The sequence below is a fragment of the Papio anubis genome, chromosome 13 (genome assembly GCF_008728515.1).
Source record: "Papio anubis isolate 15944 chromosome 13, Panubis1.0, whole genome shotgun sequence".
Classification (NCBI taxonomy): Eukaryota; Metazoa; Chordata; class Mammalia; order Primates; family Cercopithecidae; genus Papio; species Papio anubis.
The window spans coordinates 44,567,095-44,583,659 of record NC_044988.1 but is presented as its reverse complement, the minus strand read 5'-3'; the positions used below and the strand labels follow the sequence as shown (position 1 = coordinate 44,583,659).

General features: G+C 45.5%; 1 protein-coding gene across 1 annotated transcript; it reads right to left on the bottom strand.

The window, feature by feature from the left end:
* Window positions 1–2,826: 2,826 nt before the first annotated feature.
* On the bottom strand, window positions 2,827–10,795 carry LOC116270094. The gene is made up of 3 exons (XM_031654758.1): window positions 10,717–10,795; window positions 6,705–7,160; window positions 2,827–3,948 (listed from the first exon to the last, which is right to left on the bottom strand). Exons 1-3 carry the CDS (start codon window positions 10,793–10,795, stop codon window positions 3,575–3,577), a joined length of 909 nt encoding a protein of 302 aa, XP_031510618.1. The 3' UTR covers window positions 2,827–3,574.
* Between the last annotated feature and the right edge of the window lie 5,770 nt (window positions 10,796–16,565).

The following is a 16,565-nucleotide window of genomic DNA, read 5'->3' as shown; positions in this document are numbered from 1 at the left end:
AGCACTTTGGGAGGCCGAGACGGGCGGATCACAAGGTCAGGAGATCGAGACCATCCTGGCTAACATGGTGAAACCCCGTCTCTACTAAAAATACAAAAAACTAGCCGGGCGAGGTGGCGGGCGCCTGTAGTCCCAGCTAGTCGGGAGGCTGAGGCAGGAGAATGGCGTAAACCCGGGAGGCAGAGCTTCCAGTGAGCTGAGATCCGGCCACTGCACTCCAGCCTGGGCAACAGAGCGAGACTCCGTCTCAAAAAAAAAAAAAAAAAAAAAAAAAGAAAATGACCATATTGCCAAAAGCAATCTACAAATTCAACACAATTCCCATCAAAATACCATCATCATTCTTCACAGAACTAGAAAAACAATTCTAAAATTCATATAGAATCAAAAAAAGAGCCACATAGCCGAAGTGAGACTAAGCGAAAAGAACAAATCTGGAGGGATCACATTACCTGATTTCAAACTATTCTATAAGGCCATAGTCACCAAAACAGCATGGTACTGGTATAAAAATAGGCACATAGACCAATGGAACAGAATAGAGAACTGGGAAATAAACCCAAATACTTATAGCCAACTGATCTTTGACAAAGCAAACAAAAGCATAAAGTGGGGATAGGACACCCTATTCAACAAATGGTGATGGGATGATTGGCAAGCCACACGTAGGAGAATGAAACTGGATCCTCATCTCTTACCTTATACAAATACTAACTCAAAATGGATCAGGGACTGAAATCTAAGACCTAAAACCATAAAAATTCTAGAAGATAACATTGGAAAAACTCATTTACACATTGGCTTAGAAAAGGATTTCATGACCAAGGACCCACAAGAAAACGCAACAAAAACACAGATAAATAGATAGGACTTAATTAAACTAAAGAGCTTTTGCATGGCGAAAGGAACAGTCAGCAGAGTAAACAGACAACCCAAAGAGTGGGAGAAAATCTTCACAATCTCTAAATCTGACAAAGGACTAATATCCAGAATCTTCAATGAACTCAAACAAATTAGCAAGAAAAAACCAAACAACCCCATCAAAAAATGGGGTAAGAACATGAATACACGATTTTCAAAAGAAGATTCACAAATGGCCAACAAAAATGTGAAAAAATGCTCAACATCACTAATGATCAGGGAAATGTAAATCAAACAATGTGATACCACCTTACTTTTGCAAGAATGGCCATAATCAAAAAATTTAAAAATAATAGAGGTTGGCATGGATGCTGTGAACAGGGAACACTTCTACACTGCTGGTGGGAATGTAAACTAGTACAACCACTATGGAAAACGGTGTGGAGATTCCTTACAGAACTAAAAGTAGAACTACCATTTGATCCAGCAGTTCCACTACGGGTATCTACCCAGAGGAAAAGAAGTCATTATACAAAAAAGATACTTGCACATGCATGTTTATAGCAGCACAATTCGCAATTGCAAAAATGTGGTTCCACAAAAATGTGGAACTAACCCAAATGCCCATCAATCAATGAGTTGCTAAAGTGTGTGTGTGTATATATATGTGTATATATATGTACATATGTACATATATACTGTTATGCCCAGACTGTTTGTTCCCCAAAGAAGACCACCAGAGTCCAGAGTCAAAGCCAAGCGGCAAGGATCTTTACTACAAGTTCGAACCTGGTCCCTCCTTTACACAGTATACAAGAGGGCCCCGAACAATGTGAGCGTTTGCTTTTTATAGCCCGAAAGTTGCAGGGGAACGAAGAAATTCTTTTGGCTCCCGCGCTTACAGTAACCTTGAACGGCTGACTCCTTATCGGAGACTTTCCAGGTGGTGTTTGTACTGGGCTCAGGGAGTTTTGAGCCCAGGGCTGAGGAATGTGCCCAGCTCCTTTCATTCCCCCCTTCTTTTCAGGTATCTTTAGAGCCAATCTTGGGTCTTATAAGTCTGATTCTGTTTCAGCGTTTACAGGTTGGTATTGGGCTCTGAGGACCATGAGTTGTACGGTGTCAAATCTCTCCCTAACAAACTGTAAAATTCTGTTAACAACACAAGGTCCTACGGTAAGCAGAAATAGCAGACTTAGCAGGGGTCCAAGGAAGGGGGCTAACAGAGAAAACATAGAGGAATTCCACCATTGGTCTGCAGCTGAAGCAAACTGCCGTGTTTTTACTTCAGTGCTTAACTTGCGTAACTGTTGGACCCGGTCCTCTACAAGTCCTGATTCATTTATGTAGAAACAACAGTCTTCTTTTAGAAATATACATGCACCACCTTTTTCTGCAGTGAGTAGGTCTAGGGCTCTCCGGTTCTGCAAGGTTACCTGAGCTAGGGACGTGAGCTGTCGCTGAAGGGAGGCAAGGGACTCAGCTGACTCCTCCATAGCAATGGCAAATTGTTGGTACAACTTGTTACTTTCTATGAGGGTGTGACCTAGGGCTCCCCCCACCAGTCCGGCTGCAATGAAGGATGCGGTGAGGGAGATTCCTGCAATGAGGGGGAGAAATATGGCTCGTGCAGGTCTCAGTCTAGGGACTGGGTGAATAACAGCACTAGTCCAGTTACCGGTATACCCTAGGAACTCGCCAGCAGTTAGTAGAGTCAACTGGGGAACTAATGTGACAGGGAGACACAGTAGGTTATTAACAGAGGGACTAGGTAGGTTCTTAGATAAGGTTCCATTACACCAGAAGAATATGCCTGATGGAGCCTTTAAGGTGATATTAGGGGGCGTTGCAGTGATGCTGCAGAGGCTGGAATTGGTTCCTGAGAAACAGTAGGGAAACTTCTCCTGACTGGGTTTAGGTATAGGGGCACTTTCAGGATAGGAGCATACAAGAGGTTTCGGAGGTTGTTAGCTTGGGCAAAGGTAGAGGATCCCCATGGCAGAGGGACAGTGGTTAGCGGTGGACGCCCTAGAGTGGCGCACAGAAAGCAGCCAGACAGGCTATGAAGTCCTGTAAGGTTAGCAAGTTCTAGTCCTTCTTGTAATAACTTTAACCAGGAGAAAGGACGCAAGTCTTGTGTTAGTCTGTTTTCCTGTCGTTGGATATTCCCGTGAACCAGGGGCAGTACTTGCACTAGGCCTCGCCACAGATAGAGGTGACTGCTAGGCCATGTGGAGGAGGGGGAGTAGTATACAGCCCCATGTTGAGGCGTGGTCCAGCGGGAGTTCCAGGGGTCTCTAACTATCCATGTATATGAAAAGTCTTTATCCCGTCTACGATGGAAGGGCCACTTAGGGTCTAACTGTTTTCTCTCTCCCCAATAACGGGGTCTATGGATGTTACAATAGTTATAAGGACAGCCGGCATTCTGGTGCCACCAATAGTGTTTACAATTGTATTTAGTCTGATCAAACTCAAAGCATATTATTGGTGTCATAGGTTTGGCTATTCGAAAACCAGTAAAATTTAGTAGAATTGGGCTGTTGCATCCTGAGGAAGGGCAATCAGCACTGGCCAATAATTTTCCGGGCTTATGAGATTGCCCAGGGTGGGTTCAGTTTTCATAAAGCCAGAATCTCCAGACAAAGGGATTAGGAGCTGGCTTTGTTTTCCCCAGCGGCCACTAGGGCGACCAACGTTAGAGTCAGACTACCTAACTGCATGTTTGCAGTGAGCTATGCTGCCGGCGCAGGGTGAGTTTTAAGGGGTTGTTCTTAGCTCTGTCCACAGTCCATGCGTCCGGTGCTTCAGCCGCCGCCGTGATTGGTCCCAGAAGATCGGAGGTTGGGTCCACTGGCTTGACGTGGGTGTAGTGGATCCACGATGCGATGCCTTCTACCTTCAGGGCGGTGGGTGTGCTTAAGAGTACCTGGAGTGGTCCTTTCCACCTGGGTTCTAGGGTCTCTTGTCGGTGTCGCTTGACTAGGACCCAGTCTCCCGGCTGGTACAGATGGGGTGTCGGCGGGGGACCGGTCTCATATAGTTCCTTCAGCTTGGGCCAGATTTCTTGATGAATTTTCTGCAAGGCTTGTAGGGAAAATAAGAGTTCAGAGACATTTTCTGTTTCAGACTTGAGCAGATCATCTTTTAGGCTGGGAACTAAGGGTGGGGGTCTGCCATACATAATTTCATAAGGAGTAAGGCCCAGTCTGTAAGGGGTATTACGGGCCCGGAACAGAGCGTAGGGGAGAAGGACCACCCAATTAGCGCCAGTCTCCATAGCTAATTTAGTTAAGGTCTCCTTTAAGGTCCGATTTATTCTCTCTACCTGTCCTGAACTCTGGGGCCTGTAAGCGCAATATTGTTTCCAATTTGCCCCAAGGATGGAAGCCAAATCCTGACTTACCTTAGCGACGAAGGCCGGCCCATTATCTGACCTTATCTGGACGGGGAAGCCATACCTGGGGAGGATATCTTCCAGGATTTTCTTTGCTACAACCTGAGCAGTTTCCTTTTTGGTGGGGAATGTTTCAGTCCACCCTGAAAAAGTATCTGCAAAGACAAGTAAGTACCGATACCCGTATTTTCCTGGCTTTATCTCAGTAAAATCTATTTCTCAGTAGATACCGGGCCTGGTTCCCCTGAGCCTTGTTCCCGTTGCAGCCTGGGATTGGGGGTAGGCATTGTTAAGCTGGCAGACTTTGCAACTTGTCACGATGTTGCTGGCCATCTCGGCTGTATGTCTGAATTTGAGCTTAGAGCGTCTGATCAGGTCTATCATCCGCCGAGCACCCAGGTGGGTGGTTCGGTGGATGTGTTTTAACACTTGTTGTCCTAATTTTTCTGGTAGGATGGTTTGGTCATTAGTATCAATCCACCACCCATTCTGGATCTGTTTCAGGGGAAGTTTGTCAGTTCACTGGAGATCTTGTTCTGAATAATCAGGGAAATATGGCAAGTCCCGGGGGCCCGGGTCAGGGAGCTGGAGTGCAGGGAGTTGGCTGGGAGCCTTCGCCATCTTTCTTGCAGTTTGATCCGCCAGAAAGTTGCCTTGAGCAGTTGGAGTAGTTAGTTTCTGATGCCCTGGGCAATGCACAATGGCTAACTTTTCTGGCCTCTATAGGGCTGTTAGCAGGGCTAGGATTTCTTGCTTGTTTTTTTTTATCTCTTTTCTTTTAGCCGTCAGTAACCCCCGCTCCCTGTAAATGGCCCCATGTATAGGCGCCGTTGCAAAAGCATATCGGCTGTCTGTATATACCGTCAGCTTTTTCCCCGCCCCTAAGGTAAGAGCTTGGGTGAGCGTTATCAGTTCGGCCTTCTGGGCCGATGTCCCCGGGGGCAGGGGTTCCGCCCAGATTACCTTAGTCTCTGAAGTCACTGCCGCTCCAGCGTACCTCTGGCCCTGATGCATGAAGCTGCTCCCATCAGTGAACCAGACGAGGTCGGCGTCAGGAAGTGGGTGGTCCTGCAGGTCTTCTCGAACTCCGTGCAACTGAGTTAGTATCTCGGTGCAGTCGTGGAGTGGGGCGTCCAGGTCCGGGTTGGACAGCAGCGAGGCAGTCTCTTACCCAGTGGCTAGCCTCCTTGCAGTAGGCACATTGGTCTTTTCTCAGATTATCATGCCTGGGGGGGCCGCCTAGGTTGGGTGTACTCTGGTTGTAGATGTTTTTTTTCTGTACTACTGCTGCCAGGACCTTGGTTCAGTGGCCTTAAATTGCCTTTCCTCTGGAGTATCTCTGTTATTATAAACCCGCTGGGCTATCTGAAGGAGGTCCTGAATCCGCTTTCCTTCCGAGTCTTTTAATTTTTGGAGTTTTTTAAATATTTGGGGCTGCCTGATTTACGAAAGACATTACAACAGCTACCTGAATTCCTGGAGTCTCTGGATCTATGGGGGTGTACTGTCTAAAAGCTTCCATTAATCTTTCTAAGTAGGTGGCTGGGCTCTCTGTCTTTCCCTATAGAATAGAATATACTTTGGCCAAATTAGTGGGCTTGCGAGCAGCTGCCCGGAGACCTGCCATTAGAGTCTGGCGATAAAGGTGTAGCCGTCCCCTACCTTCTGCCGCATTGTAGTCCCACGCTGGCCTGCTCAGAGGAAAGGTCGCGTTTATGAGGTCGGGGTTGGCAGTCAGTTGACCGTCGTCCCCCGGGACCAGCTTTCTAGCTTCTACCTGTATTCTCTCTCGCTCTTCCGTGGTAAACAAGATTCGGAGGAGCTGCTGATAATCATCCCAAGTGGGCTGGTGGGTTAACATGACACTATCCAGTAAAGCCAGTAAATCTTTGGGGTTGTCTGAAAACCGAGCACTCTGCGTCTTCCAGTTATACAGATCACTGGTGGAGAATGGCTAGTACTGGAGCCTGGGGATTCCTGTGTCATCTGGGGGTCCTATTTCCTGAAGGGGTAAAGCCACCGTGGAGTCAGGCGGCTGGGGGGGGCTAGTTCGCAAAGTGCGCCCTCGCGTCCGCCCCGCCGGCCCTTCAAAGTTACTTTCCTTTTCAGCGGGCCCGTGAGTGCCGGCCGCCTCCCGCCCGCCTGCTCCCTCCCTCTATCCTTCTCTCTAATCTTTCCGTTTCTGTCCAAATCTTTGATTGACAGACTCACAGTGTCTCTTCTTTAAGTCTCTATCTCATTCGCGCGCGCTCTCTCTCTCTGTCATCCCGTGTCCTTTCTCCTTCACACTCAGTCTCTTTCTCTTTCTGACTCTCTCTCTGACTCTCCACGTCTGCCGTTTCCTCCCCTTTCTCTTTCCGATTTCCCTTCTCACTTTCTCTCTTTTTCCTTCTCCCGTCTCTTATGGTCTCTCTCTCACTCATTCTCTCCCTCTCCCCAGTCTCACTTTCTGTGTCTCTTCCTGTAAAGGAATGTGGGTTAGAATCCCTGTAAAGGAAATCCGCGCTGGAAGCCGGGAGCCCGGGGACCGCGGCCGGGAGCGCGCGTGGCGCCGGAAGCCGGGAGCCCGGGGACCAGGGCCGGGAGCGCGCGCCGGAAGCCGGGAGCCCGGGGCCCGGGGCCGGGAGCGCGCGCGGCGCCCGAAGCCGGGAGCCTGGAGACTGGGGCCGGGAGCGCGCGCGGCGCCGGAAGCCGGGAGCCCGGGGACCGGCACAATTCAGACCGCACGCGCGCACCCGGGGACCGGGGCAATTCAGACCGCACGCGCGCACCCGGGGACCGGGGCAATTCAGACCGCACGCGCGCACCCGGGGACCGGGGCAATTCAGACCGCACGCGCGCACCCGGGGACCGGGGCAATTCAGAGTCAGCTGTTGCCCGGATCGCGAACGTGCTCCAGCAACTCAGATCGCCAGTGCAGCTACTGCCCGGATCGCAAACGCGCTCCGGCAGCTCAGATCGCAATTTAAATCAGAAGAGAGCCAGGGGACGTCTCCCACCGGTCTCCACTGGCTGTCCTATAGCGCGTCCGCCAGGACTGTGCCAGCTTCAGTTTCAGACCTCGCTAGTCACAGATTCAGATTCAGAACAGACATACAGACACAGACAGACAAACGGAGACGAGCCAGCTCACCTATCAGTAGATCGATCTTAGCAGATCCATTGACCAGGGGTCTGGTGGGCTTGGGGAATCCCGGACGGGCCCCCAGATGTTATGCCCAGACTGTTTGTTCCCCAAAGAAGACCACCAGAGTCCAGAGTCAAAGCCAAGCGGCAAGGATCTTTACTACAAGTTCGAACCTGGTCCCTCCTTTACACAGTATACAAGAGGGCCCCAAACAATGCGAGCGTTTGCTTTTTATAGCCCGAAAGTTGCAGGGGAACAAAGAAATTCTTTTGGCTCCCGCGCTTTCAGTAACCTTGAACGGCTGTCTCCTTATCGGAGACTTTCCAGGTGGTGTTTGTACTGGACTCAGGGAGTTTTGAGCCCAGGGCTGAGGAATGTGCCCAGCTCCTTTCAATACACACACACACACACACACACACACACACACACACACACACACACAGAATGGAATATGACTCAGCCAAAAAAAAAGCAATGAATTAATGGCACTTGCAGTGAGCAACCTGGATGAGATTGGAGACTATTATTCTAAATGAAGTAACTCAGGAATGAAAAACCAAACATCGTATGTTCTCACTCATAAGTGGGAGCTAAGCTATGAGGATGCAAAGCATAAGAATGACACAGTGGACTTTGGAGACTCAGGGGGAAAGAGTGGGAAGAAGGTGAGGGACAAAAGACTAAAAATTGGGTTCAGTGTATACTGCTTAGGTGACAGGTGCACCAAAATCTCACAAATCACCACTGAAGAACTTACTCATGTAACCAAACCCCATCTGTTCCCCAATAACCTATGAAATAAAAAACGAACAAACAAACAAAAAAGCCAATCCTGTCTAATAACATTCACGAGCCATTGCTTAGGGGAAAGTAATTACTTTTCAGCCTTGTATCTTATGGTCTCCACAAGGGAGGCTTCTAAAGATCAAAATTTCAGACTTTTAAATTGCAAGATGACTTTAGGGTATGCAGTTGCTATGGTCTGAATGTTTGTTTCCTCCTTAAATTTATATGTTGAAACTCACCAATGTGAAGATGTTAGGAAGTGGGAGGCCTTTGGGAGGTGATTAGGTCATGAGGGTAGATGCCTCATGAATGGGATTAGAGTGCTTATGAAAGAGCCCCGAAGGCCAGGCACAGTGGCTCTGTAATCCCAGCACTTTGGAAGGCCAAGGTCGAGGATCGCTCGAGGCCAGGAATTCAAGACTAGCCTGGGCAACATGGCGAAACCCTGTGTCTACTAAAAATACAAAAATTAGCCAGGCATGGTGGCACACACCTGTAATCCCAGTTACTTGGGGGCAGAGGTAGGAGGATCACCTGAGCCCCAGATCACGCCACTGCAATCCAGCCTGGGTGTCAGAGTAAAATGCTGTCTCAAAAAAAAAAAGAAAAAGAAAAAGAAAAGGAGAAAGAGCCCCCCGAGAGCTGCCTTGTCCCTTCCACCAGGTGAAGACACAGAGAGAAGTTGTTATGTGTGGAGCAGGAAGCTGCCCTCACCAGACATGGAATCTGCAGGCATCTTGCTTACGGACTTCCCAGCCTCCAGAATTGTGAGAAATAAAATTCTGTTGTTGATAAGCCACCCAGTCTATAGTATTTTGTTAAGGCAGCTCCCAAGTAAGAAAGCAGTTTTATTTGTCTTCTTTTCCCAGTGTTTTCAATGAAAAGTCTTCACATCTTTTCAGGAATAAGGCAGAAAGTGTTGTTTAAATGGAATGAATACACTCACAAAAGAAGAAATAAAAATTCTGCTTCCAAATCTGTATTGTAGATTTCCCTGCCAACATCTCTCTTTCTCATCAGCTTTAGATCTCCACTCATGTCTGTGTTTCTAAAGGTGCCCATTCTCACACTACGTAATTGCTGTGAACAGATAGCTATTTGAAAAGTCTTTAAAAAGTGTCATCTTCTGAGTCCTGTATCTAACTCTGGTGTTTCCTTGCAATGTATTCTTTGAAAACAATCTTTAATTGATGGTATTCTCACTTAGTTCAATTAGTTAGCATTGAGTGAAAATTTTCACTTTCACTTTTTTCACTTTTTAACAATCACCACCCCATACCTAACAGGAACCACTTTTATCAGGTGTATAGTACTCTTGCAGCTTTTAAGATAAAAGTGAACAAATAACAAATTATATTTATATTTTACCGTGTTTAAAATAACAGGTAGTATTGTTGTAAACCTTTCTTTTTCTTTTTCTTCTCTTTTTCTTTTTTCTTTTTTTTTTTTTTTTTTTGAGACAGAGTCTTGCTCTGTCACCCAGGCTGGAGTGCAGTGGTGCAATCTCGGCTCACTGCAACCTCTGTCTCCTGGGTTCAAGTGATTCTTCAGCTTCAGCCTCCTGAGTAGCTGGGATTACAGATGCATGCCACCATGCCCGGCTAGTTTTTGTATTTTTAGTAGAGACAGGGTTTCACCATGTTGGTCAGGCTTATCTCGAACTCCTGACCTTGTGATCTGCCTGCCTTAGCCTCCCAAAGTGCTGGGATTACAGTGTGAGCCACTGTGCCTGGCCTACACCTTTCTTTTTTAACTTAGCATTGTATCTTAAAGATCTTTCATGTTGGCAAACAGAGATCTTCCCCATTTTTTTGCAGTTGTATAGTTTTCCATCAAGTGGATATACCATATTTACTTAACCAGTGCTCTGTTAATTTACATTTGGATTGGTTTCAGTCTCTTACTCTCACAAACAGTACTTCAATATTTAATTTGATGTATAAGTTGTTTGTTATATATACGAATATGTCTGTAGAATAAACCCCAGAAAAGGCATTCTTAGGTTTAATAGTTACCAAATTTGTCATTCTTGTGGTGTGTGTGTGTGCGTGTTTAAAATGCAGTACTACTCTTCTTCTCTTGGTGAACTCTTCCTCATTCTCCAATACTCACTTTAGCTACTTGTTGAAGACTTTCTTGCTTTGTGAGGCTTGTTCCCACCTCTATTCTCTCATTGCTCCATATTTGTAGCTCCATTATAGTTCTTAGCCCTTTGTACTGAGATTACCTGTTGGTATGGCAGTCTCCTCTACTGGTTTGTGGTGTTGGAAAGCAGGGATGCTGTTGGCTATATTTTTTGTAACCCCAGAACCACAGACAGTGCCCAGTGTATTGTAGATACTCAGTATGGATGGCTGGGTGGATACATGGATGGATTATAGATGAATAAATGAATACAGCCAAGGACATTACTAGGACTGGAGTAAATTCCAAAAATTATTTTCCTATGGAGAACCTGAGACAGGTGTCAATGTTATATATCAGTGTGTGTTGTTATGCTTTAGTATTTGGCCTAGCTGCATGAGTTGACTCAGAGGTACTGAACCAGGAGCAGGACACAGGAGCTCAGATAAGTGCTGGATAACGTTCATGTTGGAAACAAACACCAGAAATGGATCTTCCATCATTTAAGCAAAAATTTGATTGTGGAAGCTTACAATAGAAGGCTTGAACAGCCAAGTCTCAGGAAGAATGGTAACAAGGCCAGGGCTTCTGAAACAGGAAGAGCTTGTAGGCTTCTTTTCTGAACATTTCTGGAGACAATTCAGCTCTTACTATTTCTTGTCTCTCATTAGGTTCTCAAAAATTCTCAGAAAAGAGCCAGATAGGTCAGCAGCTCCTTCCCTTGGCTCATTTAGGCATAGCTAAAGGACAGAATGGGTCAACACAGGCAAGACCTCTCAGGAAATCACTATGTGCTGGGAAACCATTGCAATTTTTAACTACTAGAGGTGCCAAAGTGACAAGTAGGTGGGCTTCCTATTGGTTGTGTGTGGTAGAGTGACAAAGAAGCCAGGGCAAAGTAGAAAGCAGGTTAATAGGGCAGGGACTCAGATAGGACAGCAAGCAGAAGTCCAGCCACCAAGAGGTTGGCAATAGATTGGGATTAGACTGGCAGCCAAATGTGGAGTAGGAGTCAACTGAACACATATGGCCTCAGGTCAAGATTGGCTGTGGGAACTAGAAGACCGAGCCTGCCCTTGGGAAATGAGTGTTCAGCTTGGAAGCCAACCTGGGCCTGGCATGCATTGTTCCTTGGTACAGAACTTGGAGCAGACCTATCCATGCATGCATCTAAATTCACGCATCACCACTGTGAAGGACAGGGGCAGCCTGCCTTAATCCTCACAAAATATACCAACTAAACACTTGTGTATTTCATTGTCTGCTAACTATTGGTGCTTGTTATTTTTTTTCTAGTTCATGTTATTTGACCTTGGATCCAACTTCTATGCTGGTGTGACTGAGACAGGGGAGGGTACTAGCATGCATTTCACACCTACTATGCTCCAGACAGTTAGTGGTTCGGATCTCATACACATTATTACATTTTTATTCCCCAAAATGGCCATTTGAGGGCAAATTTTAGCATCTTTAAAAAAAATGAAATTTTTTTTTTTTTTTTTTTTTTGAGACAGAGTCTTGCTCTGTCACACAGGCTGGAGTGCAGTGGCGTGATCTTGGCTCACTGCAACCTCTACCTCCTGGGTTCAAGCGATTCTCCTGCCTCAGTCTCCCGAGTAGCTGGGATTACAGGCGCCCACCACCATGCCTGACTAAGTTTTGTATTTTTAGTAGTGACGGGGTTTCACCATGTTGGCCAGGCTGGTCTCGAACACCTGACCTCAGGTGATCCACCTACCTTGCCCTCTCCAAGTGCTGGGATTACAGGCATGAGCCACCATGCCCAGCCTAAAAATACACTTTATTGAGGTATAAGTGACGTATAAAAAGCTGTACATATTCAATGTATACAATTTAATGAGTTTGGTGATGAGTATACACCCGTTAAAACATCACCACAATCTATGCCATAAACATATCCTACCTCCAAAAGTTTCCTTACAGGATTAGGACTCTTTTGATAGATAAATTAATTTAAGCAGAGGAAGGTAAAGTAACATGAACAAAATTATCTCAGCCTCCAGTGATCACATTTTCCCTATCACAGCGCCCTCTAGGTCCTCTTGAGTCTCATCACATGCACACAGGGCCCATGGTACCTGTCTGGATGGTGACTATAAGCCAGCCAATATGTCAGGGACAATAGAATGCACTTGGAGTCAGGAACCTTCCACTGTAACTCAGCTGTGCTGTTAATTAGCTGGTGGCTTTGTTTCTCATCTGTAAAGTGAGGGGTTGATCAGATGACATCTAAGCTCTTTCATTGCTCTAAAAATGGTTTGCCTCTGGTTTTACAGCCTTTAAGGCAATTAGAGATCACTTCTGCCTTAGAGAGCTTTAATTTGGTCTGCAGATCTATGCCATACTGGTGCCACATTTTGTTAGCCTCCACAAAAATATGCCAGTGTCCTTGACATTCTTCTCTACTTCTTTGCTTTTTTGTGTTTTTACACATAACATATAATTTAATGAAGCAGGACTGAGTGCCACACCAGTGTGATTCCCAAGGAAGCTTGCAACTTACCTATAGTTCCTTTTTTTTTTCCTTTTCTTTTCTTTCTTTTTTTTTTTTCGACATGGAGTCTCGCACTGTCGCCCAGGCTGGAGTGCAGTGGCTAAAGCTGGGCTCACTGCAAGCTCCGCCTCCTGGGTTCACGCTGTTCTCCTGCCTCAGCCTCCCAAGTAGCTGGGACTACAGGGACCCGCCACCATGCCCGGCTAATTTTTTGTATTTTTAGTAGAGACAGAGTTTCACCGTGTTAGCCAGGATGGTCTCGATCTCCTGACCTCGTGATCTCCTGACCTCGTGATCTGTAATCCCAAAATGCTGGGATTACAGACATGAGCCACCGCGCCCAGCCCCTATAGTTTCTAAAGTAGAATTTGGCATATTGTCTTCTCTACTTCTCTGGTCTATAAAAGTTTTTGTACTATCTCCCTCCCAATTTTTGGAAATGAAAACCTTTTTTTTTTTTTTTTTCAAATGACGTACTTATTCAGAATTCCAAAATGTAAACCAGATGTAAATGAGTAAGAAAGAAAGTTCTATCAACAACTGAGGAAAAATATCCTTCTGGGAAAAAAAGGTTTTTGAATTTGAAAATACCTTTATGGATAGAATGTGAGGCAAACTTTTGTGCATAAGAAATTAACAGAAATGTGAAGGTAGAGGGATCGCATGGAAATGGGTAGAGAGGGCTCAGCAACAGAGTGGTGGGCTGGAGCTCAAGATTCCTGGAATTAATGGTAAGACCTTTTTAGGAGTAGATGTGTGTAATGTTCAATTTTAAGGTGTTAGGTTTCCGTGATTTAAATCCTGCCCATTTCCTCAACTTTGTTTGCTACATACACTAACGCCCTTATGTAACTTGGGCATTTTGTTTGTTTGTGTAGGGTGGGTAGTAGGGGTGCAAAATACGGAAAAGGACTGAGTTCCATGAAAACTAATTCATTGAAAGCGGAAACTATCATTTATCAAGTGCTTCTGGGTTCCAGGCAATATATCCGATACATTTAATCTTCTAAACTATTCTAGGAATTAGAGCCTATTATTATTTCTGTTTTCAAGAAATAATAATATTTCTTGGGGAAAATACACATTATTTGTACCAAGTTATCCACGGAGCAAATGCTGAGAATAAGACTTGAGTTCAGATTTGCCTGACTCCAAACTCCATATGATTTAATGAAGCAGGACTGAGTGCCACACCAGTGTGATTCCCAAGGAAGCTTGCAACTTACCTATAGTTCCTTTTTTTTTTCTTTTCTTTTCTTTCTTTTTTTTTTTTCGACACGGAGTCTCGCACTGTTGCCCAGGCTGGAGTGCAGTGGCTAAAGCTGGGCTCACTGCAAGCTCCGCCTCCTGGGTTCACGCCATTCTCCTGCCTCAGCCTCCCAAGTAGCTGGGACTACAGGGGCCCGCCACCATGCCTGGCTAATTTTTTTGTATTTTTAGTAGAGACGGGGTTTCACCGGGTTAGCCAGGATGGTCTCGATCTTCTGATCTCGTGATCTCCTGACCTCGTGATCTGTAATCCAGTCATTGCTCTTTATGGCTGCCCATGTGTTATGGGAAAGACCCAGGACTGTGTAGAAGAACGTCCTTCCAAATTGGGACGGAGTCGGGAGACCAAAGAATGACCGGAGAAGTCTAGTTTGATGAGTAGATTACTTAATTAGGACTTACGGACAGGGCATTCCTGGGCCGCAGCAGGACATCTCCAGAGAACTGCTCTGCCACCCATCTCTAAACTGCTTTTAAGCTTTTTTTTTTTTTTTTTTTGGCTCTTTGCCTACTGTGTGCAATGAGACTGTTTATCTTGGTATGTTCCCAGACATGCTGTGGGGTGTTTAGTTTCTTAGGGACACTTTCTTTTCAGCTGGTCATCACAGCCTTGGCTCACTGCCCAGGCCTCAGGGCTCAAGGAGTGGACACGCATCCTTAAGTAACCTGGTGGGGATCCATCACCAAAAACCATGATGGACAGGGATTTAGTCACTGGAACCACAAAAACCTGAAACTAGTAGCCAGTTATGCTTTCTACTCTTCTTTATATTCTTCCTTCTGAGTTGGTTTTGTTTTTGTTATTGAAATATTTTGTATGTCAAAGTCCTAGCCGAGTTAAGTGTCTTATGTCTGTAATCCCAGCACTTTGGGAGGCTGAGGCAGGAGGATTGCTTGAGGCCAGGAATTTGAGGCCAGCCTGGGCAACGTAGAGAGATCTTGTCTCTATAAAAGATAAAATAAAGTTTTAAAATATCTAAACAAAATATATAGAACAACTATTTTCAGGCTTGGGATGATAGATATTATGGGTTATAATCCTTTAAAGAAGGGAAACTAGTGAGGTGAGCTCCAAGTTTATCTGCCAGTGCTCTCTGAACTGCAGAGTACAGAGCCCAAGCAGACAATAATGGGTTTCTGAAGCTGCTGAGAGGGTTGGAATTTGTGGTACAATGAACCATTGAGGGGGCTCTGCACTTGAAGGAGAATGGAGAAGAAAGGTGCCAGAAATGTTTGTGGGGTAGATCCTGTGGGCTTCTTGGCTGAGGCTAAAGTGGGTGTATGTAAGGCAAGGATCTGCAAGGCCTAGCAAAAGCAAAAAGTTGAAGAACTGAAAGGAGAAATAGATAAGTTCAAATTATAGCTGGAGATTTTAACCATTCTTTCAACAATTGGTAGAACAAAAAGACAAATTATCTTGGATATGGAACATTTGAGCAATACTATTAGGTCAACTTGGCCTAACTGACATTTAGAGAACACTAACCCAAGAACTGCACAGGGTACATTCTTTTCAAGTCACTCGGAATGTTCAGCAAGATAAACTATATGCTGGGCCATAAACTATGTCTCAAATTTCAAAAGATGGAAGTAATGCAGAGTATGTTCTCTGATCACTGAAAAATAAAACTAGAAATGAGTTGCCATAGACATCTTTAAAAATAATAAAGCCCAAGCTGGACATGGTGGCTTATGCCTGTAATCTCAGTGCTGAGGTAGGAGGATAGCTCTAGCTAAGGAGTTTGAGACCAGCCCAGGCAACATTGTGAGACCTTGTCTCTACAAAAAAATTAAAAAATTACCCAGGCATGGTGGCATGTGCCTGTAGTCCTAGCTACTTGGAAGGCTGGGGTGGAAGGATCACTTGAGCTCAGGAGTTCAAGGTTATAGTGAGCCATGATGGTGCTACTACACTCCAGCCTGGGTAACAGAGTGGGACCCTGTCTCTAGTAAACAAACGAATAAACAAAAAAAGCCCAAATATTTTGGATATTAAATGACATGCTTCTTTTTTTTGAGACAGAGTCTCATTCTGTCATCCAGGTTGGAGTGCAGTGGCGTGATCTCGGCTCACTGCAACCTCCGCCTCCTGGGTTCAAGCGATTCTCCTGCCTTAGTTTCCTGAGTAGCTGGGACGACAGGCCTGTGCCACCATGCCTGGCTAATTTTTGTATTTTCAGTAGAGACAGGGTTTCACCATGTTGGCCAGGATAATCTGGATCCCCTGATCTCATGATCCGCCCGCCTCGGCCTCCCAAAGTGCTGGGATTACAAGCGTGAGCCACGGTGCCTGGCAAATGACATACCTATAAACAACCTACAGGTCAGAAAAGAAATTCCAAGAGAAGTTTTAAAGTATTTAAAACTGAATGATAATGAAAACACAACATATCAAAATTTGTGGGATGTAGCTAATGCAGCACTTAGGGGGAAATTTATAGTGTAAAATGATTGATTATATTAGAAAATAAATAATTCAGAGCATT

Bases quoted from the DNA above. Each gene is read 5' to 3' on its own strand.
- LOC116270094 (XM_031654758.1), bottom strand. From the start codon at position 10,795: ATGGAAGATCCATTTCTGGTGTTTGTTTCCAACATGAACGTTATCCAG. The intron at 7,161-10,716 runs GTTCAGTACCTC...TGGCGATCTGAG, and splicing joins GCTCCTGTGTCCTGCTCCTG to TTGCTGGAGCACGTTCGCGA. The intron at 3,949-6,704 runs GTGAGACTGGGG...TTTCCCTACAAG, and splicing joins TACAGGAAGAGACACAGAAA to CCTTGCAGAAAATTCATCAA.